Consider the following 27,126-nt stretch of genomic DNA (forward strand, 5'->3'; position numbering starts at 1 on the left):
CAGACTGCCCACAACAAAAGGCCACCCTGGAATGTGCAGTTTTGTCTCACAGCAAAATGCCACAGATGCCACAAGCAACGAGGGAGCGTGCAATTGGCATGCTGACAGCAGGAATGTCAACCAGATCTGTCGCCCGTGCATTGAATGTTCATTTCTCAACCATAAGCCGTCTCCACAGGCGTTTCAGAGAATATGGCAGCACATCCAACCGGCCTCACAACCACAGACCTCGTGTAACCACACCAGCCCAGGACCTCCACATCCAGCAGGTTCACCTCCAAGATCGTCTGAGACCAGCCACCCAGACAGCTGCTGGAACAATTGGTTTGCACAACCAAACAATTTATGCACAAACTGTCAGAAACCGTCTCAGGGACGCTCAACTGCATGCCCGTCGTCCTCATCGGGGTCTTGACCTGGCGTATACGACAGCGTGTACCAGTTCCCACGAATATCCAACAACCTCGCACAGCCATTGAAGTGGAGTGGACCAACATTCCACAGGCCACAATTGACAATCTGATAGACTCCATGCGACGATGTGTTGCACTGCATGAGGCAAATGGTGGTCACACCAGATACTGACCGGTTCTGGGTCCCCAGACCCCCAATAGCGCAAAAAACTGCACATTCCAGGGTGGCCTTTTGTTGTGGGCAGTCTGAGGTACACCTGTGCACTACTCATGATGTCAGATCAGCATCCTGATGTGGCACACCTGTGAGGTGGGATGGATTATCTCAATATGGCAGATGTGCCCACTACCACACATTTGGACTGATTTGTGACCACTGTTTGGGAGGGATGGTTATATTGTGTATCTGGAATGAATTTTAGGTCTCTACGTCCATCCCATGGGGAATGGGAGCAGTAACAAAGGTGTTGCGTTTATATTTTTGTTGAGTGTAGTTTCCCATCAGTATACTAGTTCAGTGTCAGCAGAACATCTGAAACCTAAAACCTGAGCCTGGTTTATAAAACAGTGGCATGAGACCCATGCATCACGGTTGGATGGAAGATGTGGGCTCGTTGTTTAAACACAAATTGAATCAAATCAGTCTTCAAAGTGTGCAATCCCTCCGCTAGTGGATGGAATATTTTGGATTCTTCAAGGCAAGCAGGGAATAAAATCTTATATTCTGGCTCGCAGAAGCAGCTTCCTCAAGCCAACTGTGGCTTCATCACCAGCGTGTGAGCTGAGCTGCAGTTAGCAGTTTCAGGAACCGACAGGCCCAAACTGCTGCGCTCAACACTGGTAGATAAACACCCTATGATCCCCCTCTCTGGAGTTCATGAGTGTGTGTGAATGCAAAATATGCACACGTTTTCCTGTTTGTGTGGAACACTGTGGCATGTTCACTCAGTGTTCCCTCGGCGTGTTTACCAATCTCAAAGCTAACGGAGCAAGTGCTTCCACAAAGGGCTGCCAAAACACAGAAGACAGCTGATAAAGGATGGCATTCATTCTAACCCAGTACTTATTCACATGCCTGTGCACAGCAAAATGTCAAGCCACCCTCTCAGTTATGGTCTGAGAGAAACACAAAAACAAGCCCGTTATTTTTGCAACAATGGACACAGCTCAGACATTTTAATATAGTACAAGATGAAGACAGCAAAAGCAAACAACAACAGCAACAGCTATTATTGATGAAGCCAATACATAAATGCACAGACTGGCAAAATACAGTAATGGAAAAACATTTAACTTGGGGTAATTATATGTCGGAGAAACAAATGAGCACAGCTCCAGGAAAACAGTTCATTTCCACCTTGCATCGGTACCGAATAATCAACGCAGTCCATTAGCATGCTTCAAAATTACAATGCACACATTCCTAGCATGGGAAATGCATGTAATGGGATATTATAATGTCTCGCCAAGCTAAACACTAAGCACTTTGACTGTCCTTGCTTGAGAGCACAAAATTCAATTAGCGAATTTCATTGCAGAGTGGTGGAAGTGCCACTTGCTATTCAGACTTTATATCAGTTAGCCAGACTCAATCTCTGTGCCTCCTTAATTGCAGCTATAATAACAACCTTGCAATTGTGGTGACTGCATACGTGCTTCAGGAGTGTGTGCATGCGCCTTCACGTCACAGACTGTAGATAAAAGATGGGCATCAGGTTAGCTTTATGGCCATCATCATCGTAATTTCCTGGAGCTAGAAGTTACCATATTTTTGATGCGATCTATCAACGAATGAGGACAAATTTGTTAGAAAACTGCATAAATAAACTGTATGACTCCAATGCGCAAACACAGATGCCTGCTAATCCGTGCTAAAGCAGCCACTCACCAAAACTGGACCGATGACTTCTTCGATGTGCTGTTCCATGCAGCAGGCCGTATTATTTAGACAGTTAATGCGATTTTTTTTTAAAAGAAGAAGAAAACACTGCAAAAACCAACAGGCCCATGTCAAAGCAAATGTCAAAGCATGTCAATTCAAGTGGCCACATCTCTAACTTAAAACCTTAACAAAATCCAAACATGTGGGTTAAAAAAGAATAGTACTAATATTTGATGCAGATGTTATGAAGGGAGAAATTAGCAATAGAGACCAAAACCATTTGAATCCCTGAACACGGACACTGCCTCAAGTGGCTTTTTAAAGAACTGCAGTTTTTTTTTTTACTTCTACCGGTACATTGGTTTCATTTTTCAAGGTCCCTGTTTGGTTTAAATGCGTATATCCCATCATCTAGACAGTATAATAGGTGGACTGTGGAATGCATGCTGTTTCAATCAATGCACTGGACAGCAGACGTCTTGACCAGGTGTCAGCTCATCATGGTAAATCATTTAGATTTTTGCGAGCACCCGCCATGTCTGTCTCTCCCTCTCCAATCAGCATCTGGGAGTGTGCTGTGTCCCTGCTTGGCCCTCCATAATACTTTATTCAGTAGCGGGACTTACCCTGCCATCAGAAAAACCAACAGATGACACGTCTTTGCAGGGATTTGAGAGCATCCCCACACTCAGAGAAATCAACTGCTGAGAAGCACTTCCATGGACAAGAACATGGAGGAAGAGGGTAAGCTGACAATGTGGAACGATGCGCTCTGTTTTACGTCAAACCCTAATTACTTTTGTTTAATGCAAGGCAAAATTTCTTGACCTCTTGACAGTGTCTATAATGAAGTGGCGTACAGTGTACACTCATACCGTTACTTTTTGTTCTTCTCTCATACTTTAAACTTTAAAAAAAAGCACACCTCTGCGCAGATTACTGTTAGCTGCTGTGAGAAAGATGCTGCCAGAAGCAATAATGTCACTTTGCATTTCATTACTGCGCTGCATACCGCCACCACAGCAAATTTATGTAGTGAAGAGATTTTGTCAATTAGCGCTAAAATGTATTATCACATTATTATTATTTGAGGTAAATTGTGATTAATGATGCACTCCACAACATGGATAATGTGCTGTTTACAGTACCTGAGGGACCTTGATCGTATAACACCAATTAAAAGGTAAAAAAAACCAAAAAAACACAACTTACTATCAGGCTTTATTAAAGTTTACAAACAACTTTTCTGCTTTATGCTTGTTTTGGATTATTTACAGAGACAAAAACAAGAGTTCGCACCTCGTACATCATTTTGGAGTCCTGTTAAAAATTTAAGTAGCCCCTCGGGGTGTACTTAAACGGGGTAAGGAGCAGCCCGGTGCTGTTAATCAAATGCACTTGATTAAATGATCATCAGCAAGTGTGAGCACCTCTATAAAAGCATAAGTTTTGTCAGTTTATTAGTGTGGAGCATTCAGATGTGCGTTGACACAATGCAACAATGTTCCCAGCAAATACACCCCAAGGTCAGACTGTGTAATGCTCAGAGAAACTGCAAACAAACCCCGAGAGGTAGATCTTAAGACTCTACAGGCCTCAGACGGCATCTTAAATGTTAAAGTTCAAGGCAGTACAATTAGAAAAGAAAAAGAAAAAGGAACACGCCAGCACAGCTTAGATTAGACAAGAAAGAGCAGCATCCGCTTGACAGAAGAGACCAAATGAAACAGAAAATCAGCACATCAGAGCTAACACCTCATATAAACTGTCAACCACAGTGGTCAAGAGGTGATGTTTGGGTTTATTTTGCTGCTACATGACCTGGGAATCTAGCAGTCATTGATTTGACTACGATAAGTATTCTAGAGTCAAATATGACGTCATCTGATTGCTAAAACTAAAAATTGGCCAAAACTGGTTCGTGCAACAAGACAATGATCACAATTGCAGCAGCAAATCTATAACACAATGGCTGAAAAAGAAAAAAATAAAGATGTTGCAATGTCCAAAAGTCCAAACCTCAACCTGACTGACAGGCTGTGGCAGGACCTTAACAAAGCTCTGCATAAATGAACATCCACAAACCACAATGAACTGAAGCAATGTTGTAAAGACGAGTGGACCAAAATCCCTTCACAAGAATTAAGAGACTGATAAAGTCATACAGAGTCTTTCCATAAAACTTTCCTTTTCACATGACTGTGGAGTGAAATTAAATTTCTGGTTCTGGCAGAGCTGAACACAGCTCAGCTGTGTGTACAGCGTGCACCGAAACAAAGAGCTGGTTGCTGAGGGGCACAGAACAAGATCATCACCCCTTAAAATGTCAGTCCCTTCAGCCTTCCTGCTGCAGCGGCCAATACCTCTTTTCCCGACTGGTTCCTTTTAGAAAGAATGCCACAAGCAGACAGCTGCGACTACAGACTGAAGCACTTCCAAAGCAGGAGCTTGACTTTTGATGATTTGAAGAAAAAAGCCAAACAAAGGCAAACAAAAAACTTGCATATTGTGGATATAAATAGTACTTCGCAACCTATGTCAGGTATACTAAAGTCTTGCAGAGAGTGTTTCAAGCACGTAGGGTAAGATATGCACAGATTAGATATATAGAAATGCTTGTTGTCTGAATATGATGAATCTTCTGATGCCACGTGAGATAAGTGAAGCCAGCTGGTGTTTCCTGTTTGAGTTTCTGCTGAGGGAGAGTGTCCTCTGTTAGTGCTTGCTTTCACTATTCTCACAAGCTCAAAGGCCTGCAAGTCTTTGAGTACTCTCAGTTCTTGAGGATCTCTTGTACGATGGGTTTATAAGCTTTTCATCTCCTGCAGATTATCCAACTACACTGTTACTTTACTTGTCTATGACCAAAAAATGTATAAAGCAGGTTCGAATGATGTCCCTTCAATTCACTCTTTGAATTTCAGAACGACCACACAGTTATGGAAAGAGGATATACAGTACTTCAAAATATCTTGCTAGCCTGATTATTTCCATGATTTCATCTTGGTACCATGAGAAATCGGGAGAACAATACAGTGTAGGGCGCCCTTGTGCTGCTTTTACGCTTTGATGAATGGACTGAACGTGCCCTCTGAAGATGTCCTGTTGTACTGGGCACTGAGACGTTAGAGGCAAATCCATGTTGCAGTCTATGTTGAATTCACAGACCAGATCCAACACATCCCACAGATGATTACACTGAAACCCGCGGAGTCTGGAAACCAAGTCCACAACATAAACTATTTCGGGCCACTGCTACCAGGGAATACTGTTGCCATGAGCGGCTATATGCGACAAATGCAAGGATGAAAGATTTCCCAGGAGAACATTACCTAAAGCTTCATACTGCTTCTCCCAGTTTGCTTTTTTCCCCTAATGTGTATCCTTCTGCCATTTACTCCCAGAGTAAACAGTAACACTGCACCCAGATATCCACATGATATAGTTTGGTCCATAATTCCTTGGACAAAGACAGTTTTTTGCAGTTTTTTTTCTGTACATCACCACAGGAGCAAAGCCAATATGTGATTGAAGTGATGGTACCAATGATGGTATCAATTTAAAAGGTTTTACGAGGATTTTGTTAAATGTTTAGTAATTAGAGTGATTTTTATACACAGTCTGCAGAATCATGGCTACATGACGCCTGTTCATTTCATTCTTGCATGATAAATAAAGGAGATTTAATATCTGAAATTGATTCAAACTGCGACCTGTCCAGGGTGTACCCTGCCTCTCGCCCCAAGACAGCTGGGCTCCCCAGCATCGAAATGTCTGGCAGAGCTCATCAAGGGAGGAATGCAATTGTTCTTCATGGGTTCTAAACTTCAGGGAGTCATTAACTGCAAAATACTTTCAAGTATTAAAAGCAGTCTTTATGATTAAAATTACATTAAAGTATGTTTTACAATTAATGTTGAATTAATTCCTAAACAGTTAATGCAACCCTTTTGAGAAACCACTTGATTACTTGATTTAAAATCCACTGTGGTGGTGTACAGAGGTAAAACTGCAAAAACTGTGTCTCCGTCTGACAAATTATGGACGTAACTGTAAAAAACAACACAGAACTCATCAGACTGAGCCATCGCTCAGTGACCTAGTTTGGATATTCAGGCCCATTGTAGATGATTTTGGCAACAGACAGGTCAAGATGGGCACGTATACCAGCCTGCACTTACAAAGCCCCTTATGAAGTTCTCTGTATATTCTGACAGCTTTCATTAGTATTAAGTCTTCAGCTATTTGCAAGACAGTAACTCTTCTGTGAAATTGGAGCGCAAACCCAGCCCTCTCTCCCCCAAAAGGATCAGTCAGCCTTTAACACCCTTGACACTGTCACCACTGGCTCTCCTTTTTTGTGCACATTTGGATAGGTACTGTCAAACCACTGCGAGAGCTGCTGTTTTGAAGATGCTCCTACCCAATCACCTACAAAAATCCCTGTTTGACAGATGTCTTTGTAACAATATAATCTATTATTAAAACAACACACTACACAGGCAAATAAGAAATTTCATGGTCATTCGAACAAGAAGGGAAACAGATAAAAAGATATTCTGACACCTGTTATATATCAAAATCTACATCACACAATACCAACATTGTACAGAGTTTCATCACTTTTGGATTGATTGTGTGGGAGGGTGCATGCATGGCTGTGCATGTACACTCAAGTAGGTGGAGAGGGCAGTATCACATAACCTTATCCTTAATATAGTACTCAAAATAAAACATGTCAGGTATACAAACCCCTAGGGAGCATTTGTACCTTTATACTCTCCTTTGCTAAGCCCTTCCTAAACAGCCTCTGTCCAATATAAGGAACCCTAACAGGACAGTTAAGTTTTAATATGCAAAGATGCTGAAAAAGTATTCAAATAACTAATCATAACAGAACATAATCTTGGTATTAAATGAATATATATCACTCTAGTAAACTCGAGTGCAGTTTGAGAGAGACAATTAGGTTGCTAGCCAAACGAGGTGAAGAGGGATGCCCAAGGAAACAATTTCAAAATACCCCTTGTTTGTTCTGATTCATAACATTTGTGGAAATTAACCGTTCTTCCAAAGATTTGCTTATTATTTGGTGGCCATCAGAATTATGATCAGGATAGAAATGTTTTGTCACAGGATGAAAGCGAATAGAACAAAACTGCGGTGACTCTTCCTTTTAAAGAAAAAGGGAACCCAGCAAAATGCCCCCACAATGTAAGAGAGCCACCAAATCCCTTTAATTGATTCACTATTTGGTTTCAAAGGCTCAAATTTTCCCTATATTTCCCATTAATCTGTACATTATTCACTTCAACACCACATTTTCCTAATGTGTTCCTAACTCTTTGCATGTTATTGAACCCATACCAACCTATTATCACAGAGCGAGCAGGACCTCTGAATGCCCTGTTGTATCTGCCACCAAGGCATATGTAGAAGATCCTTTAAATTCTGTTTCCAGTTAAAAGTTTGTCTCTTCTCAGAACACAGTTATTAGGGAATCACCAGATCATAAGTTCACCTTAAATCTTGCTATTTTGGTTGTTTGGCCTTTTACCAACTCCCTACAGCTAGGCTAGCCACTTCCCCCACATCCAAATGGCTGGTTACAAGAGCCAGCTGTTCAATTTGCCAGGAAACCTTGAGGATTACAATCATAAGACACTAAAATCTTACGTGCCACAGCAGTTAGTGTTGTCAAACTGACTAAAGCGAGCACAGTATTTTCAAAAGTATCATTGAATTCAAATAAACTGCACAAATTGAAGCACTACTCCTTCTTTGTACGGGAAACAATTAAACTATCTTTTAAAAAAATGCTCCGTGACCCCAGCCTACACGTACTGTGACCTCACATGGAGTCCAGACCACGCAGCTAGAGTATGTAAAAAGATGCACCAAAAGCTGGTGGGAGGAAACCAGCTGCAGGGAAATGATCAAAGCACACCTCCCACCACAGATTCTTGTGAAATTATGAATGTATAGTATCTGCAGCTATGTGACTATAAATGTAGGGGGACATCAACATGTTCAGCGAAAACGTTCATAAGTAAACAAAAACTAGTTATTCCTGACACAGTCGATTTCTCTCAGACATTTTTGAACTGGCTCCTGATTGGTCCGTGAATGGGTTTCGTCAAACATTCAATGATATATTCGTTGGCTTAACAAGCAAAGAGGAAAGACAGGGCAGTGACAGTGATAGACAGGGTAGCGTTTTCTTTCTCTACTTAAGAAAATGAATGACGTGAAGACTACAGTCAAATACAGCACGGGTGCTTCTCTCTACCCGTACCCGTGAGTGCGTTTGCCTTTTAATATGTGACAAAATGGAGAAACACAGAGTTTCTACCAAATACAGCTGGAATTTGCAGGAGAAAAAGAAGCCTGACCTATTTCTCGGAATGAATGGAAATGACCTACGCTGTGGGCCTGCATGAATCTAAATTGAGTCACCAAGGGTATCCTGTGCAACAGTGTTCTGTTTGATTTAGAAACTGCTCCCCTGCTGATTCGAGGCAAGACAGGGGATGGCTGTGCCCACTAGGCCTTGAGGGGGGAATGTTTCAATGGCAGACGTCTCCAGCAGCACCCTGCTCCCAGACTCAGCACCAGACAAGCCAAGCAACACAAATGCAATTAGGTGCAGGAGGAGCAGACACAAACGTGTTCACACGCATACGTCTCCTTGCTACAGCCTAAAATCCAGTTCCTGTTGCCCCCTGTCTCAGCTGAGCCCTCTTTCTTACAGGTTGCGTTTGAGCAAACATCATATCGAACCATCTGTTGAAACCTGGTAGATTCAAGAAGTTGTTTCTTAAGTGGCTAATAAAAGGAAGTAGAGTGAGTTTCAGAGGTTGTTTTCTAAATTAAACATCAGATTAAAAAGTGAAGACAATGGGGAAAATACCTTAAGTCGCTCATGGAAAGCTGACTGTATTAAACATTATTCGACATTAAAAGGAAAGCTCTGAAATTCTCTGAATTTAAATGCTTTTCATTTAAACTTGGCTTGTGGATGCCGTCCCTGTTAATCGACTGACAAATGATTCATTTCGACAACATAAAAGGTGAAAGAGGGCCATCTTTGTGGGAGTGTTTGCTTGATTGGCATGTGTCTCAGCTTATCACTTTAAACAAAAACGACACAAAAATGTCAGCGCTTCGTCACGACAGAATTTTTAAGGAACCTTAAGGTTGCGTTGCTCCCCTTTGGATTTTGGTTGCAAGCTTATACGTAGCTCTAAAGATATACAGACATCAAAAACTCGAAACTGTAAAACACAAGCCCTTTCTAGTATACGTGGACAAATATAGAAACTACAATAAAGGATTTCCACAATAATCTTATTACAACACTTCTGTGAATGAAGCCTTTACCACAGTATGAAAGGAAATACTTGTGCAGGGATTTATTGGAGCTTTATGAGACAGGTGATCTGTAATTTGGAGGTACACGTCATATTTTCATTCATACGCAAATTCAACAGTGTGCTGAATTAGGGCCTCAAGAAAAAAGGCCTCACACTGGACCAGAGCGCAGTGGCTGGAAAGCTAACCACTACTTGCTATGCTGATGTGTGAAAGAAGCCCCTCTGCCTGCATCTTTGGCCTCTAGCTGACCTCCCTCCGCCTGCAGACAGACCACTTAACACTGCCTCCCCACCTGTAGAGATGTCTGAAGAACAGGCCCCACTTCAGAGCTACGCAGTCAGTGATTGGCCATGATTACCATGGGCACTTGACTCATTTCATCTCCTCTAAAGCACTAAACTTTGGGGCATCAAGCACGGAGATGGATTCTTCTTCCCATCTATATTTTTTGATTGTGTACATTAATACCAGTGTAGAAACACTTTAATTAGAACTTGTTTCTGATGCAAAATATGCATGAAATGCTGTAAAATGCTGAATATCTGAAATGTTGCATTTATTATGCATCTAATGTTGTTGGGTTTTTTTCCATAGTGATGCGTTGTGAAGGGAATTTCTCTGCTGAGGTTTTCGAGTAGGTAGTGGAACTGGCACCGATGTTTGCAAGGAGGTGTCATTCTGTATCAGCCGAAGAGCAGTTTGATAAAGCGGCACTGCCTCGGTGACATGAAAGCCCAACTGAGTTCAACAACAGCCGTCATCTCTGCTCTGCTTTTCTGTAGATAAATGCCACTGACAGGAACAGAATTCACTGTGGTAACTGATCAGGTGCCAAGTGCCCTCTCCCCAGTGCCCTGCTGCACAGAAGCCCTCCACGGAGCTGGCATTGGCCTGGCCTGGCCTGGTCTTGCAGCCACGGGCCCAAGCTTTGTAGCTCTACCCTCGACTATTCAAGCTATCTCCAAATCACACCCGCCTGCTGTCAGCAGCCCGACTCACAAACCTAAGCAAACAATTTAAAACCCGGCAGTAAAGACCTGACTAGGAGGCAAAGTTAAGACAGCAAAGTTGACTTGATCGGAAATCTAATCTTGCATATTTATGTGGTGTTTATTACACCAGCGTTGCAACTAGCTCAAATATAATTAGTGATAGAAGAGGTGTTATTATGTAGGTCTTTGTCAGAGGACGTGAATGTGTTTTAAAAATACCACAGCAATGAATCAGTGGCCTCACTATCTTTACAGGCAGGCAGAGCTGGTAGGTTTTGTCAACCAGGCCAACAATAAGAGAAGCATACAGGCACCAGAATGAAAGAGGCAGTGGTGTTTGCACTTATTGTTTGGCTTCAGCTGAAAGTGAGATTGCTGTGATTTAATATAAAACAACCAGCCGTTATGCATTTTACCACCATCTCCATGTAAAGCCACCTGGCCCTCCAAAAGAAAAAAGAAAAAAAAACATTGGAATGATTAATATCCCATGTCTGGAATACTCAGAAAATATACATATTATAACCTTCACGGTTTCACAGCCTCATAAACCTAATAGGATATTTATTTTATTTTATTTTAAAAAGTGATTTAAGGCTAGGCTGCAAACATATATACCCAGCTGCCTCGGATGAAGCCTATATTATATTGCTACATCACAAAGGTCTGTGACTAAGCATTGAGGTCCATGTTTACAGCATCCCAGACCGTCGAGGAAATATGTGGCCTCGGTGCGTTTGTCTTCGTCCAAAGAAAATTAAAGGTATTCGCACAGGAGCTGAAGTTGAATGCATCGAGGCACGTACTCCCATAAAGGCAGGTGCACCTGTCTGCAGTGGCAGCCTTTTGTGCTCACTACCAAATCTACGTGTCGCGCCGTGTGTGCGAAATACAGCATAGACGTACATGTAAAAGGAGATGAAACCATCCGTGTCTCTTACCGTTCTGCCTTCAGTCATGGCTCCCCATCATAGCGTTTGGAGTCCAGACCTCTGACGAGCCGTTTATTCCTATCAGGCTGTGTCACTCACTCCCTCTCTCTCGCTCATCCCCATGTCATGTTTCTCTCCGCTGCAGCAGAACCAAGCCACGCCTCCTCCAGTAGCCGCGTGACGTCTGCCTCTGACGAGCCCTTTTTTGCACACGCCCTCGCATGCGCGTCAATCATTTGGCCGCCAGAGGCCGCTGTGCATGAACCAATAAAGAAAAAAAAAAGAAGGAAAGAAATGAAAAGCCAGCGTAATCACAGCCTGTACGAAACTCCAGTGACTGCAAAGCTATTCTCCTGAGATTAAAAGCACACTGAAGACTGCTGCACTCATTTACCCCTTTATTAGGAACACCCGTGGATATATAAATCTGCCATACATTTCACAAGGCTTCTAAATGTTATGTTTTAATTACTTTAAAACAAAAAATAAGATAGAAAAAGGGGGATCAGTCTACATAATGTTTATTACTGATGTCAAATTAGGTGACGATGGTGGTGGTGAAGTAGACCTCTGGGCTAATGGGTTAGACAATAGGTTAGGAAATCTTTTTTTTTTTTATCTTTTTTTTTTCATTTTTCTTTAAAGTTCTGTCATACACAGGCAAAATCTCGAGTTTCTACAAGAAACAAATTCTCCAACAGTATTTCATGGTGTTATTTTAATAGACGTACCTAACAGGTAGACGTTTGGTTTGGGATCTACATTCCAGTGCTGGGGAAATCATTTATCTATCTATCTATCGTGACTCACAGAGACTGGGTGTTTTCTCATTTTCTTTGGCTCGTTGACTAAATGCTCACCGCGGTCCATTCTCATTGTCCAGTGTTTCACTTGAACTGGTCCAGCAAGTTATCTCTGGGCTGGTGCCTCACACCGAGTCCCCATATCGATCCGCCAGCTTTACCTGCCGCACGGACACTGCGTCTTTGGAGACAGTCCTCACTGTTTGCCGTCTTTCTCACTTTCAACCGAAAGTCCTCGGGCACAGCCATGAGGTCTTCCGTCGCGTTTGTCATTCTCCTGGTCTTCTGCGTTGGATTTACTGGATGTAAACCCTCGTCGCCCTGTCCGAGTGGCCAGTTTATGCTGAAGAACCAGTGTGTCCTGTGTCATCCCACCTGCTCCGAGTGCTACGGACACGAGCTGTTTGAATGCACTACCTGTGGAGTTTGTGAGTAGGATTTTCTTAGCACGTATAACGCGGTGAATATAGGGCTGTTGTTGATGGCTTTCTCAAATGAAAAAAAGGCGATTTTTATTAAATATCCATTACATTTTCCACACACACTAGCTTGCAGTGCATTTGATATACCCACGGATTTTTTTAAAGTCGTGTATCTTATGTGACAATAACTTAAGTTTTCATCATCATTGGCAAAAAGATCCAACACAGTACCTATGAAATGAGGACATGAGAGCACTAAATTTGCATGCCATTGTTCATATAATTGTTTTTTTTAAAGGATTTTATTATAATTTGTTATTATTTTACCACACCTATACCAGATTATGACAAAGACCTGTTGACGACTCAGTAATCCAGTTTTTTTTTTTTTTTTTTTTTTTTTTTTTTTTTACTAGTCTATTTAATGATTACCCAGCTCTTTAAAAAAGGCTTTTGTTCGATGAGGAGCATTCAGCTCTGGTTTACCATTTACTCTTGTTAAACAATCAGAGAGGCTGGCTGTAGGACTTGCTGGCTACCTCTGAAATAGGGAAGGGTTGAATGTATGAATGTATGATCGTTTTTCACCCGAGTTTTCACGGTGTAATGTGATCGTGTCAGAAAGAGGCCTTTGTTAATCAGAACAGGGAAAAAATATCTGGAAGAGCTGGAAGTAGTGCTGTTGCTGTTGACTAGGCTCAACCTGCAAAAGCTGCAACTCTGTCCCTCCTTCCCTCACACTCTCCCTCCCTTGAACACACACTACTGATTCTCTTACTATACATTGTTGCTGGGTGGACCTATGCTTGGTTGTCATGTGCCATATTTTTCTGATCATGCTGTGATTGAGGGAAGTGGAAGGATAAGAGAGGCAGCAGCTTGCAGCCGCTCTCCTCCCTGTCTCACACGTCTTCTGTGTGGCACTGAGCAGATGAGACAATGCTGTAACTCGGCTGATCTCAGAGATGCCTCAGGTGCCACAGGTGCCTTGCTAGGCTAGTGGCAGGTGGCAGAGCATTAATCATGAGGGCCAACACAAGGCTGTCTCTGCTTACAGCTCTGATCTCTGGTCTCCCGCTAATTGCCAGTGTTTATATTAGTTGGAGCATCAGTCCACAAGTGATCTGGCACTGTTGCTGTCTGCAGTCAGTCTGCAGTCAGTTTATAATGATCTTTATGCCTTCCATTCGCCTGCCGCTATTCTCTGTTTTTATTAAATATGCATGTGAAATCTCTGAATCCAGCACCTCCCAGCAGTTGCCACAGATTCCCTCAGCAATCCTCATCTTTCATTAGGCACTTACTTTTACACAGTTGCAGTGTCTTTTTAACTTTCCTTCATCCGACTGGCTGTCAGATGAAGAAAAGATTAAAGCTTACCTCTGTATTTATTAGGAGAATCTGAATGTTTTTCACTCTCAGAATACGGCAAACAGCATTTTTATGATAAGGGAAAATAGAGTATGCTAACAGCTCCTCCGTGACCTCCTCTTCCTCCTCAGATGAAGACGGACAGGAACGTTTCCTCCACCAAGGTCGCTGTCGGACACACTGCCCACGGGGATTCTATCCTGACAGGGGTCACTATGCCTGTCTGCCCTGCATAGCCAATTGTGAACTGTGCACAGATGGCAACATATGTGCCAAGTGTCGAGGACATTACAAACTTCACAATGGGGTCTGCCAAACAGCACTCTGTGGCATAGGTAAGTGCAAAACAGAGTTTTTGTGGAGGCGATATCTTTGCCTAACAGAGAGGCATTCAGTATTCTGGACCTCTGTGTTTCAGGGCAGGTGCAGGACCCTGATACAGGAGAGTGCATTGACTGTGAAATTGGCTGCAAAACATGTTACACAGGTAAACATGCTTTCTGTATGAGGCCCACACACCATTACTGTTTAGCGATGTATATTAAAACGCTGATAAAGGAGCACAATGCAGTTTGTTTCTCCCTATGAATGCTAATTAATCACCTTTTCTCCTCTGTTCCCAGAAGACCCAGAGATCTGTAGCAGCTGTGTTGAAGGTTACTTTCTGTGAGTGTTTTTTTTCTTACCTTATTATTATATTTTGATAACTGTGTTTTCCTCCTGTTCTGCTCTGAAATCATCCACAGACAACAGCGTCAATTGGCAATTATCTTTTCATTGTTTATGGATTTGACAGGTATTTTCTATTAGTTTGAATATTAGTAATTATTAGTAAAAAACACAAAAAATTGAAATCATTATTTTTTGTAATTTCTTTTCTGATTTTTAACAGTTTTAAAATTAGTTAATCAGTTTACGCTTATAAATTTGAGTTCAAAAGGTCTGAAATGTTGCAAATAGTAAAATGAGAAAACTCGACTTAGTTATTTGTTTATCCGGCATGGAACAGTTATGCTTTTGCATGCTATGCTTTATGATTTTTCAAACAGTTTTTCTTTTTTTATGGAGATTAAATATGCTGCCAAGAAGCAATTAACCTCACAATGACCCTGTAATTGTTTTTTACATTCAATGGTATTGCTTTGCAGGAAAAAAAACAACAACAACAAAAAACGGGTCTTGTAAATCTACATGCACTGTGAGGCATTATATGGCCAACCATTTCACAAATTGCTTATCAGAATATGCTTAGCTTTCTTGCCTCTACAGAAAATTGCATCTATATTCCTGTTTACACCAGCTTATCAATTGGACGCAGTGTGTAACACAAGTTATAGAGCCAGAACAGACCCCCCAATTGTGCACTCCTCCCTCGAGTTTAGGCCTCCTGGAATCGTGTGAATCAGGTTACCTTCCATTCAGAATCATACGCTGTTACCTGAGCCTTGGTTTTGAGCTCAGAAGAGACTTAACAAAGTGTTCTTATGTGTAAGGAGTAGAGAAAAACAAGTAGAGATGGAAGAGCTGCAAGAAAATACAGCACCTGCTTTTGTGGATGCTACACAGGTTTATTGGGATAGTCTATTTTTCTGCATCTGCTTGTGTAGTTTTCTTTAAAAGTATGGTTTTAGAGATTCAATATGACTGTTCATCTTAGCATTTTATGTTGTTATAGCTATTATATATCTACATGTGTAGCAGACAAAAATAAAATAAATATAATCCAGCAGGGAGCTATTATAAATTGGAAAAACAGCCACACTGCGACAGATTGTGACAGTTTCGAGCACTAAAAGAAATTCCTCCTTTTGAGATTTTGCTGGTAGTGAAAAATGTTAAAGTTCGACAGCTTTGGCATAACCATGAATCAGTGAGTCCAGTGTTACTCTTGCATTAAACGCCGCCTTTTAAAAGAAATCACAGCATGATGGATGTTTGGTATTTATTGGCATTTACTTTCCTCCCCAAGGAACCAAAGAAGTGCAGCAAAACCAAAAATTGTTGTGATTCATTCTCACTATAATTTAAATCCTTCATTTCCCGGGGCTTTCTCTTTTCTGAGACTACCTGCAGTATATTTTCTTCCTTACTAACAAAGTCCAGGAGTAAAAGACCTAAACAGAAGTTGCGTTGGAAATGCAAATGTGCTCTTCTGGAATGGATAGCCTGGTGTTTGCACAGGGGGATTCTTAAACATCCTGCAGATTTTAAAGCAGAGTAGTTTTTCCTGGCAAGAAATGGGGCCTGGTTTGTACCAGCTGCTATTGTGAACCACTTGATGGATGCATCGTGGCGCCTCCAGCTGTTCCTCTTCAAACAACCCCCACATCTTAGCACCAGATCCACGGCAACGCAGTAGGAAGGGCAGGTTGGGCTGTCACTGGTCAGGTTCCCTTATGTAGGAAGGTGGTGGAATAGGCTACACAAGATGCTGCATCACATATGTTAGTGGCTTATTTGCTGCTTGGCTAAGTCCCTCTTTCTTTAATGTTTTAGCGTGACATCTTTGCAAATCAAATCTTCACTTTTTTTAAAGCTCGTTTCTGGGGCAGCTGTCTCATGTTTAATAAGACAGTTAAGCCCCGAAGGACTGATAGGATAGGTTAATGACAGAAATCACCCCATACCTGCGGGCTACAAATAAAACACCAATTATCTTTTCGCCTTAAGAAGAAAGTAGAACCACAATATGCTTGAAGAAAGCCAGCCTACATTGTGCTTCCTGTCCTTACTGTTGTTCGTCTAAACTGCATGAGTTGGGAGAGGAGTGCTCTGAAGTCAACAATTCATCTACAGGTGTGCGGCTTACTGACACAATGCATGTTGGGATTACCACTTGTGTGCGGTATACCTTGTGTTTCTGCTGCCATCAGATCATGGTGCTTTTCATCGGCTTTTTTGATATCACAATAGTTCTGTTCAGCATGTTTGCTTTGCAAAACAGAGTCTACTTTCATTTAATAGCTGTGGCAGGGAGTTCAAGTAATGCAGTCACTGACCTATTAAAAGTTCTACTGAGGAAAAATACTTTGCTAATTGCCAGGGATTCTTATTGCTCACCACGTGCAAACAAGTTAAAGAAACTAATGGAAGATTTTCAATGAACCTTTCTCTACAGTTTCAGGCACCAGTGTCGCAGACATTGTCCTCAGAGCACCTATGAGGACAGAGGCAGGCGTGTCTGTCTCTCCTGCCCAGCACCATGTGAAGACTGCAGGAATAACACGCACTGCTTTGCCTGCCAGCCTGGTTACTTCCTCAACGGTAGAAGCAAATAACAATCATATATCTATGCTTTCCTTACTATCAGTATACTAAATGATGCAGATGTTCCATACCATACTAAAAGAGTATATTCAATATATTCTTTAATCACGTTGTTTTTGAGACTAACCAAAGACAAATGAAAGCACTCTGAGTCTTAATTTGGCTTGCAAAACATGTTCATTTAAGCAAATCTGTAACATAAGATATGCAAATGTATGATTTATGCAAACAAAGAAGAAGGGATTGTGTTTTTGTGTTCTGTAGGCGTGGGAGAAAAAGGTTGGAGACTGTAAATAAAGCCTGGAAACAAAACTATAGTAAAGAAAGGTTGGCGAGCCCACTGCTGCACTAATCGGCCTCCACCTTCTCCAGCTACAAGGTCCAGTTTCAAAAAAAAAAAAAAAATCTAGGTCATTGTTTTGTGCCTGGGCAGTCAGATGGAATTTGGAGAGAGAGTGATCCTATAAGGGCAAAGGAGAAGGATTTACGCAGCAGTGAACAGCTCACTTATGAGAATAAGTTTATCAGCACCATTTAAAGAATAAATAGTGTTTTTACAAATCAAAGTAACTTCTTATGGTTTCTCTTGACTTATTTCTACAGAAAAAAGTAGAAGAGAACATGTAGAGAAGTGCTTTTGTCTGCTATAGCATCCATGTTTTTAAGATTGTCAGTATAGAAGAAATGCTGTAATGGAATAATGTCGTAATAACATTAGTCCCTCTCTGTGCTTCTGTGTCTGTGTCAGAGGGACAATGCATTAAAAAGTGTCCTCAGCAAACCTTCAGCGACTCCAGCGGGTGGCGCTGTCAGTCTTGCCACAGCTCGTGCCAGACATGCCACGGACCTCGTGCAACAGACTGCGACCTTTGTCCTGGTGGGAATTTTCCTGTACATGGACAGTGTCCTCACATTAACTGCCCACAGGGACAGTATTTTGATGGTAAGTAGAGGAAGCACGGTGAAAGCTGACTTAGGCTGGTTAAAAAAGAAGTTTTATGTGATCCACTGTAATCCAGGTAAATTACAGATTTACAAATTTACGAACAAAAGGACAGAATGACATATCAGGTCATAGCTGAATCGCAGATAACACTCGTAACACGATACTTCTCTGAATCTCGGGTGGAAATGATTGCTTTTCTCCTTTGGGTGACACTGGAGGTCAGTACACTGTCCCAGAAATGTGGAGGGATTCATCGTCTTGCTCAAGGACACTTTAGGAAGTTGATACTTGCTGCTGAGCCCACAAGCTTGAACCCTGCTGAAGGACCTCTGGGGTCATCTGCCTCAAGCATCTACCTCTCTAGCCCCTTCTCTTTTGTGTCTGTGTCACCAGCACTTGGATACAATACTCCATTGTTCTTGTTATCAGCCATATACGGTTAATAAGTCGATTGTTTTAATTTCCACATCATTGGTTTCATTATTTGCTTACGCGTGTGGATAAGCCAGCTTCGTCAGGAGCAGTTCGCATTCAGCCATCAAGTATTTTTCCAAGCTATATACTGCTATTGTAAGGAAACAGCTTCATTTAAAACATTCTACTTCTTAGGTTTCAATTTTAACACAGGTGTCATTCACATATCTGTAAAACTGACCAGTGCTGTCACTTTGAGCCAAGAGCTGTTATTGCGCATTTGCAATTTAGTGTTTTTTTTTTTTTTTTTTTTAAACACTAGTGCCTGTTTTATCCTTAGGCAACACTGAACATGAATGGTTTTAGAGCAATACCTTTTCTTAATGTTTGCTTTTGAATACAGAATGCAATAGTCCAAAAGCTCCTGATTATCAATCATTTCTGTTTATTTCTGCCCAGAGCCCTTTCTTATACAGTCTATTTGTGCCTGAGACACTAAATCTTGTTATGGTTCCCTCTTGTGGTGGGGATGGTTAAAACAAGCTGTGTGCTGTATGTATATTCTTTTCCATCCAGGGAAATATGGTGAATGTCACACGTGCAATGTTTCCTGTAAGACCTGTTTTGGCCCACAGGCACTGGATTGTTCTTCTTGTTTTAAAGGTAATATTTACTGCTTTTAGCTTTTCAGAGTAAACTATCTTAATCGCGATGTTAATTCTTGATGCCAATCGTGCGAGTGTGGATGTGTGTGTATTTGTGCTTCACAGGATATTTCCTGGACCAGGACAGTTCCTGCGTAGAGCAGTGTCCACCTGGCTCATATGCGAACTCTGCCACTCAGCTGTGTGAGGACTGCTCTCCCAGCTGTGAGGCCTGTGTGGACACCAGTGATAACTGCATCAGCTGTTCCAAAGGCACCGATAAACTTTTTCTCCACCAAGGCCGGTGCTGGTCCAATTGCCCAGAGTAAGCAGTTTGATAAGCGGTGAAACAAACACGGAGCTATGCAATGATGACACGATCTTCTTCGTGCTTCGCTTCTCTTTTGTTTTCTCCCAACCGTATTGGGGTTATTTTTGTTTTGTTTTTCTTTAGAGGTTTCTTTGAGACAGCAGAGGGGTCGTGTGAAGCCTGTGATAGCTCCTGTCTCACCTGTGATGACATCAAATCCCAGTGTCTGTCCTGTGCTGACGGCTACTACCTGGAGAGTGGCATGTGTAGACTCAACTGTTCGCTGGGAATGTATCCTGCAGATGATGGTACCTGCAGACGATGTCCTCCCCACTGTGAAGTTTGCTCAGATGACAGGACCTGCTTCCGTGAGTTATTAGCACAGTCAGCAGATTTAAAAGATATAATGTTCGATACAGGTGAGAGATTTGTGTTATAAATTTTTCACCCCTCCAGGGTGCAGTTTCCTCTACTTGATGCTGAACGGTGAGTGTAAGGCTAGTTGTCCTGTGGGCTATTATGAGGACATGGAGGAGGGCCGCTGCGGTCAGTGCCACCCTACGTGTGGCAGCTGTTCAGGGCCTTCAGCAGATGATTGTGAGACCTGCTCAACCTACAGCCCCAAGCTCTATAAAGGTGTATGCTCAAAGGACTGCCCCGCTGGTACTTACTATGAGACTGCAGCTATGGAGTGTCAAGGTGAGCACCTGGATTCACAGATTTGATTTGGTTTTAAACACCAAATATGTGGAGTTTTCTTGTTACGGCTTCACCGTTCTACAGCGAGAATTCTTTCTAGTTTTCATGATGCTACTACGTCAGTTCAAAGACCATAAATTCAGATGTCAAAATGATTAAAATACACTTTAATCATTTAATCATTTTAATATTTATTCAATTTTGATGAAATTGAAATTTTAGAAATTGAAACTGTAGCAACTATGAAATGCAACTGTCAAATTTCATTTCATTTAAATCCAATGATATTACCTCTGTTCGAGTTTTGGATTTGACCTTCCTAGTAGCAGGAATTCTGCAGTGTTGCAAAGTTATTTGTTTTTATCCCTCAGCCGTAAAAGGCTGATGGGGTGTGGTTGTCACCTTGCGGAGCGGGTGGCTGGCACGAACACTCAAGTTTATGAATGTGATAACTCGAGAAGGAAACCACCTAAGACTTTTAAATTGATAAAATTATTAATTATTTAATTATTATTATTATTTAATTAATTAATTATTAACTAAAAATTTCAGAAAACTTCAAATCTCGGCGACCTCGACCTCAAGGTCAGAAGAGCTTGTGAATGTGATAACTTCAGAACAAAGCAACATAGGATTTTCACATTTATACCATAGGTGCATCTACTAGGAGTCTGAGGGGTACTACTGGCACCACCAGAACTTTTAAGATAATGTTAAGATAACCCCACAAGTAATATTCTCTAATGTTTTTTCACAATGTGTTGCTGAAAGTACTTTGACTCACAGGACTTGCATCTGTGTAATATAGAGTTGGGATATCCCTTTGAATAAGTACGGTAGTTGGATAAATTAACATGTAGATGTGTTGCAATAATCATGCATAATACTCTGGGTAATTGATCAAACTGACCCTTTCCATGTCGTAGTTTTTAGGGAATTGATGTAAAAGAAGCCCAGAGTTATTATTATTGTATTTTCTGATTCATTTTTATTTGATTCTTTGATTTCAGAGTTTCATTTAGTTTCCAGAGTGGGTTTGCTATTTTCAGTTTTGGTTTTACTGTTTGAAAATGTTGCCTTTTAGTTTAGTTTGTATTAGTTTTAGTGTTTATTTCATGTGCTGGAGGCAATGTTTCGGAAAAAATCTGGCACAGACTTTTTAAAAGCAGTTTACTCCCAGTCCTGCAGTATTATAGTATCTATACTATACTGTAGTGTTTATACAGTCGTACCTATACTACTGTATAAATTAGATCATAATGTAAAATAGATCAGCTTGCAGCACCACATTCGTTTCAGCGGAACTGCTGATTTTTTTCACTATACAGCTCCTATTCTCACCACTTGAATTTGTATATCAGCAATCGGTTCTGGATCTCCTCCACAACGTTAGAAGTGTGACCCTTCAACTTGTCTTTCATTTTGGGGAAGAGGATAAACTCACCAGGAGCCAAATATGCCAGAGTTGGGCCAGTGGTGACAACACCACGTAGCACAGTGGAGATGCTAAAGTTTCTCTCCCTTAGACAGCTCAGCGTAATATAGTAAAGCTCACCACAGAGAATCAGACAAATTTAAGGTGCAAGCTCTGTAAAAGTATAATAAAAAAAACCAAAATGCACATGTGCCGCCTTGAGGTTTGAACACTGTGGACTCCACACACACTAATGTCCACAGACATGAAAGTTAGGTTAGCTAGACTCAGAAAGTTAAATGTTTGCGCTGTGCTTGAGGTCCATGGAGTGGTTAGAATGGCACTCACACAGAACAGTCTATAAAGCGTGCACTAGAAGTCCACACCAAGTACACAAAGAAAAAACCTTGAAAGCGAGATCATCCAATTTTTTCCTCACACCTTCTATTAGACTTTCTTTTCCATACTAATTACCTTGAATAATGTTAAAGCTTGAATAAGCGTTAAAAATAAAATAAAACAGAAAATGTGTAACAAAGGGAGGTTAATGCAATGGCCAAAAGCAATTACTAAACTCACAACTGAGTGATAATGAAATAAGCTATTTGCTTAAAATGAAATCCATTCACCTCTAAAACATGATTATTGTACCCTCTTGTGTAAATGTGGTAATGTGACATGAAGGTGTTGCAATCTGCTTTGCTTGGTTGTATTTAGAGTGCCACCAGACTTGCCTTAGCTGCACCGGGCCGGACGCCAACGAGTGCACCCAGTGCGAGAGAGGACTCGTGTTGGATCCAAACACGTTACTGTGTGGTGTGACGGGTGATACGGCCTGCCCACCGGGGACCTACCTACACAACGACCAGTTCACCTGCAAGGGTTGCCACCGACACTGTCTTTCGTGTGAGGGGCCAGGCAACGATGAATGCCAGACCTGTGCTGTCCCCAGATATCTTTACAGTGAGCATTTTCAACAGGTTTATGTGCAGACACAGAGGTGATTTGTGGTATAAATGAAAATCAGCACAAAACTGATTGTTTTAAAGTTGATTTATCATGCAAAGACAAAACAAATCTGAATCATTTATCTTTTAACTGTTAGCTCTACAGGTGTTTGAAAAAGCCTTTTCTCATTTTAATCACTAATGAAATTTTTGGCCCAAGTTATAGACTTTGCTTTTGCATTTAGTGCTCTCACAGCTGGCTTCATAATAATGGCTTTTGTAAGACTATTTGACAATTTCAGGTTAAACAGATTTATGCAGTTGTACTGGTTGCTTCTCTGAAGTGAGTACGCCACCAAGTTAAGGTGCTAACTCTGTTGCTGTATGCTTTTTTTCCAGACAGCACATGTGTTAATATGTGTCCTGATGGCACGTATACCACAAGGCAGGAAGCTGATGGAAAGATGTTGGGACTCTGTTTGCCTTGTGACCACGTGTGTTCCTCTTGCACTAGTGCATCACCAAGAGATTGCCTTACGTGTTCTCCAGGATATCTGCGGCTCCTTCAGCTCTGTGTCACCCATTGTCCCACTGGGTAGAAAGCTCTGTTACTATTTGTGAAATGTTTACCTCAAGTAGACAAACAATTTCTGCAAACAGACCTTTATGCTTCAGTGACCCCAAACTAGAGATAATACAGTATTTGTTTTGGAAGTGAACCAAAGTTTCTTAGGAAGAAAGGGTGTAACGTGGTTTCTCCTTCTTCAGCAGCAAAGTAACTTTTTCTTAAAGCTTTTTTTTTTTTTTTTTATCAGTTACATATTTGACAAACATGAAGGAAATGTTTTAACCCATTTTTTTATGCATTTCTTCAGGTATTACAGGGAGGGCTCCCAGTGTCATAAATGTCACCAGTCCTGTGAGCTGTGTACAGGACCGGGGCCCGAGTCTTGCAGGGCATGTTCCCCTCCTCTGCTGGAGCTGAAAGGCACCAAGCTGTGTGTCGAACGCTGCCCACACCGCTTCTATCAGTCTAACGACATCTGCAAAAAATGTCATATCAGTTGTCAGACATGCATAGGTAGGTAGAGGTGAAATGTCAAACCAGTGAGTCAACAGAAACCCATTTTTAAGCATTCAGGCATGTTTTTTACATGTTATTTATTTTACTGTGTTACATACAGCTTTTTGTTCTAATCATTTCATTTAATTTCAGTTCAGCAAACAGAAAAATAAAATTCCTTCTGAAATGTAACACTGATGTAACTATTTAGACCATTTGCTTTCATTTTAACTCAGGAGTCTCTCTTTCTCTTAATCATCTTTGAGATGTTTCTGTACCTTGATTGGCACATGAAAACAAAATCAAAGGGGAAGCAAAAGGAACTCAAAAGCCCTCCCTAAAGTGCTTGTAGACATGACTGTGTGGAGGCACAGATCCATATTCTTACAGGGAGCACATTTGGAGCAACAAGCACTCTTCCTGTAGACAAACGATTCCCAAACTGAGGAATCATGAGAGCAAGATCGTGGTACTAAAGGTGGTTAGGAACCTGGTGACCTCCAGAGAACCTGTGGTGACATGGGACAAATAGAATATGCATTATAGCAGCACTCCAGTGATCTGGGTACAGTATCTAGCAGCACAGCTTCATTCAGTAGTATTAAATGGGGGGGAAAAAACCCTCAATTGTTACTTTATTTTTTATTTTGTAGACTGACTGTTGACTGTAAATGGTTTTCGGATACTAAATGGTGGTATGCTGGGTAAGACTGTTACCTCACAGGGTCCTGGATTTGAATCCAGTCTAGAGTCCTTCTATATGTGGATGTCTGCATGGGTCTCTCCAGTTACTCTGGCTTGTTCTCACAGTGTGATGAACTGGGTTGCCACCACCACCACCTTTGACCCTGAACTGGGGCTTGAATAATTTCTGACTGTACTTTATATTTCCAAACTGTCAATATCGTGGATTCACTTTCTCATTAGGTATCTGCTCAGTGCCTGTATGTGTGTTTGCAGATGCCTCTCCTCAGGGCTGCTTGACTTGTGACTGGGGCAGCATGCTACAGGACAAAGTGTGCTATCCACGCTGTAAGGAGGGACTGTACTTTTCTGAAGAGGTGGGTTATGATTAGGGCTGTTCGATATGATGATATATATTGGATGACGATATAAAAACGTCTATCGTTTCATTTTATGCTATTGTTTGTTTCGTGGTGTCACAAAATAAACTGTTTACGGCAATATTTTTCATCGTTTTGATGGTCACTGTAGTGGCTATATTAATTTCTTAAAGTTCTCTATTTCTCTTATATTCAATATAACCACACTACAGATGGACAAGCGCCTGTTTTATGCTTTGTGGTTAGCAACAACAACGGTAACACCATCGCGTGTCCGCTTGTTTATGTTCCACATAAACCTTTCACAATAAAGCTCAAGATCCTGTTGAGACTTTTCAAAATAAATTGAATCACGTGAAAGAGCAGATTATTTACGGATGAGAAGTAAAAAAAGAGCCGCCAGGTGCTAAAAGACTCAAACGTTAGAACAGGCTTTCCCCGCAGCATGCCGTGTAATAAATACTCACAAAGAAAACGGCGGGCATTACAATTTATGTCTAAAAATGTATCGCTTCATGCATCGGTTAAAACACTCGACTCCAGCTACATGACGCCCAGCTGGAAACACTTCCCGCAAGTCGAGCTGCCCGAAGTTCACAGAATTTACAGAAAATGTTACAGTTTTGTGATTTATATCATTATCAGACGATAGAATTCTTATATCGGGATATGAGATTTTGGTCATATCGCACAGCCCTAGTTATGATTTAATGATCGTCTTGTCATTGTACTACTCTATGTATCATAACCATTGTATTTAAAGGCAAATGGCAGGTGTTCTCGCTTAAATTGATAGCATAGAATCTGCCTACAGACACTAATTGATCACACCACCGTAAATGAGTGAAATAATAAAAAACACTGATCCAAATTAATATTTTAGTTTGGCTGCCACATATATTCGTAAGCGAGCTACCACGGATGTTTGCTGTATGCCTACTAGCTTGTGACAGTACACAAAAGAAAGTACATAGACATCCTCTCAAAACCAGGATGTAGTAAAACAGGATTAACAGTGAGTAATACTGACATACTGAATTGTCAGGTTAGAACTGATAGTGGTGAAACAGGCTGGGCTATTTGCCTTCCATTCTCTTCAGAGCATAATATAACCTCTGGCATAACCTTTTATCTAATGTCTGTATCTAACTGTTCGATTGTAGGAAACATGCGAGCCTTGCAACAAGTCATGCAGGCATTGCTACGGCCCCGGACCTGACCACTGTCTGACTTGTCACACTGACTCTGCTCTTCATGCTGTGGAGAACCGTTGTGCTCCATGCTGTCAGACTGGAGGCAATTACACCAATTGCTGTGTTTGTGACAGCCGCTCAGGTAGTGATGCTGTCTTTCATAAGCGAAAGAAAAGTGTATAGATGTGACAGTTTACTAAAGGAATTTTGTGTTTTTTCTAGCACTGTGTGTGGAGGCCCCCCAGCCTAAATCAGGAGACATCCAGGAAACCGATATGAGTTTGTCCTCCAGAACTCTGAAGCACACCTCGGCTGCCTTGCCTATTGCTCTGCTGCTGGCAATTGGTTTGACTCTGGCTGTATTTGTCTTGGTTAAAGCCCATGCTAGGAAGAGGCTTTGTTGGAAACGAAGCTATGAGAGATTGAGTGGTAGTGCGAACATTAACATGCCCCACGGCGTGCCCGAGCCAGATAGCGGAGATGAGGTAGATGTGGTGTACACCAGCAAAGGTGGATCCGTTTATCGGCGTTACAGCTTCATCCACGAGCAGGACACAGATGCAGACCAGGATGTGGATGAGAACATCCGTTTTAGTCATTCTTAGATGCATTTAGAGCTCAGAGTAATTGAGGAATGTTTCGGGATGCTCAGTATCAAGACGGACACGTAGTCAAAGTTAAAATAGTTAATGTGTTAAAGAGAATGCAGCAGTAATTTTCTTTGGTATGTTTCTTTTGACTTCAGGTGAATATTTATTCTATGAAGTGCCTGTATCTGTATAATGGAAATTCTTAGACACGTGAAACAGTACAGATCATACACGTTTGTGTAAATGTATATGGGTTTTTTTTTCAACTTGATATTAAAGTCGTGCTTGTGAAACAGTGAATTGGTCATATACTGTAAGTTAAACTTGTTTGTTGGAAAGAGAAAATCTTTTCTAATTTACACTGTTTGAATGCCTTGAAACAACTG

The 27,126-nt window shown here is 41.4% G+C and overlaps 2 protein-coding genes across 6 annotated transcripts in view; one reads left to right on the forward strand and one right to left on the reverse strand.

The window, feature by feature from the left end:
* otud7a (OTU deubiquitinase 7A) overlaps nt 1-12,589 on the reverse strand; it is a 45,923-nt gene extending 33,334 nt beyond the window's left edge. For 2 of the 4 annotated variants that reach the window (XM_080874398.1, XM_080874395.1), the window contains exons 1-2: nt 12,325-12,451; nt 11,603-11,846 (exon numbers count right to left, since the gene is read on the reverse strand). The gene's annotated coding sequence lies outside the window, so the exon portion shown is untranslated. Of the gene's footprint in view, nt 1-11,602; nt 11,847-12,324 lie in introns of all 4 variants that reach the window. The other 2 variants (XM_080874396.1, XM_080874397.1) reach the window with 2 other exon arrangements.
* LOC308391703 (uncharacterized protein) lies at nt 12,416-27,013 on the forward strand. 2 transcript variants are annotated; one of them, XM_080874394.1, is made up of 16 exons: nt 12,416-12,824; nt 14,321-14,524; nt 14,608-14,676; nt 14,816-14,855; nt 17,308-17,453; nt 18,205-18,399; nt 19,393-19,479; nt 19,587-19,785; nt 19,915-20,138; nt 20,227-20,469; nt 22,601-22,846; nt 23,230-23,425; nt 23,706-23,911; nt 24,854-24,954; nt 26,121-26,292; nt 26,373-27,013. In XM_080874394.1, the coding sequence occupies exons 1-16, from the start codon at nt 12,446-12,448 to the stop codon at nt 26,753-26,755; spliced, it is 3,090 nt and encodes a 1,029-aa protein (XP_080730520.1). In that variant the 5' UTR covers nt 12,416-12,445; the 3' UTR covers nt 26,756-27,013. The 2 variants fall into 2 exon arrangements, with proteins under 2 accessions (XP_080730520.1, XP_080730519.1); XM_080874393.1 differs by having other exon boundaries at nt 12,418-12,824; nt 14,813-14,855; nt 26,373-27,012.
* Nucleotides 27,014-27,126: the final 113 nt, after the last annotated feature.

Source organism: Rhamphochromis sp. 'chilingali', assembly GCF_963969265.1.
Source record: "Rhamphochromis sp. 'chilingali' genome assembly, chromosome: 2".
Taxonomy (NCBI): Eukaryota; Metazoa; Chordata; class Actinopteri; order Cichliformes; family Cichlidae; genus Rhamphochromis; species Rhamphochromis sp. 'chilingali'.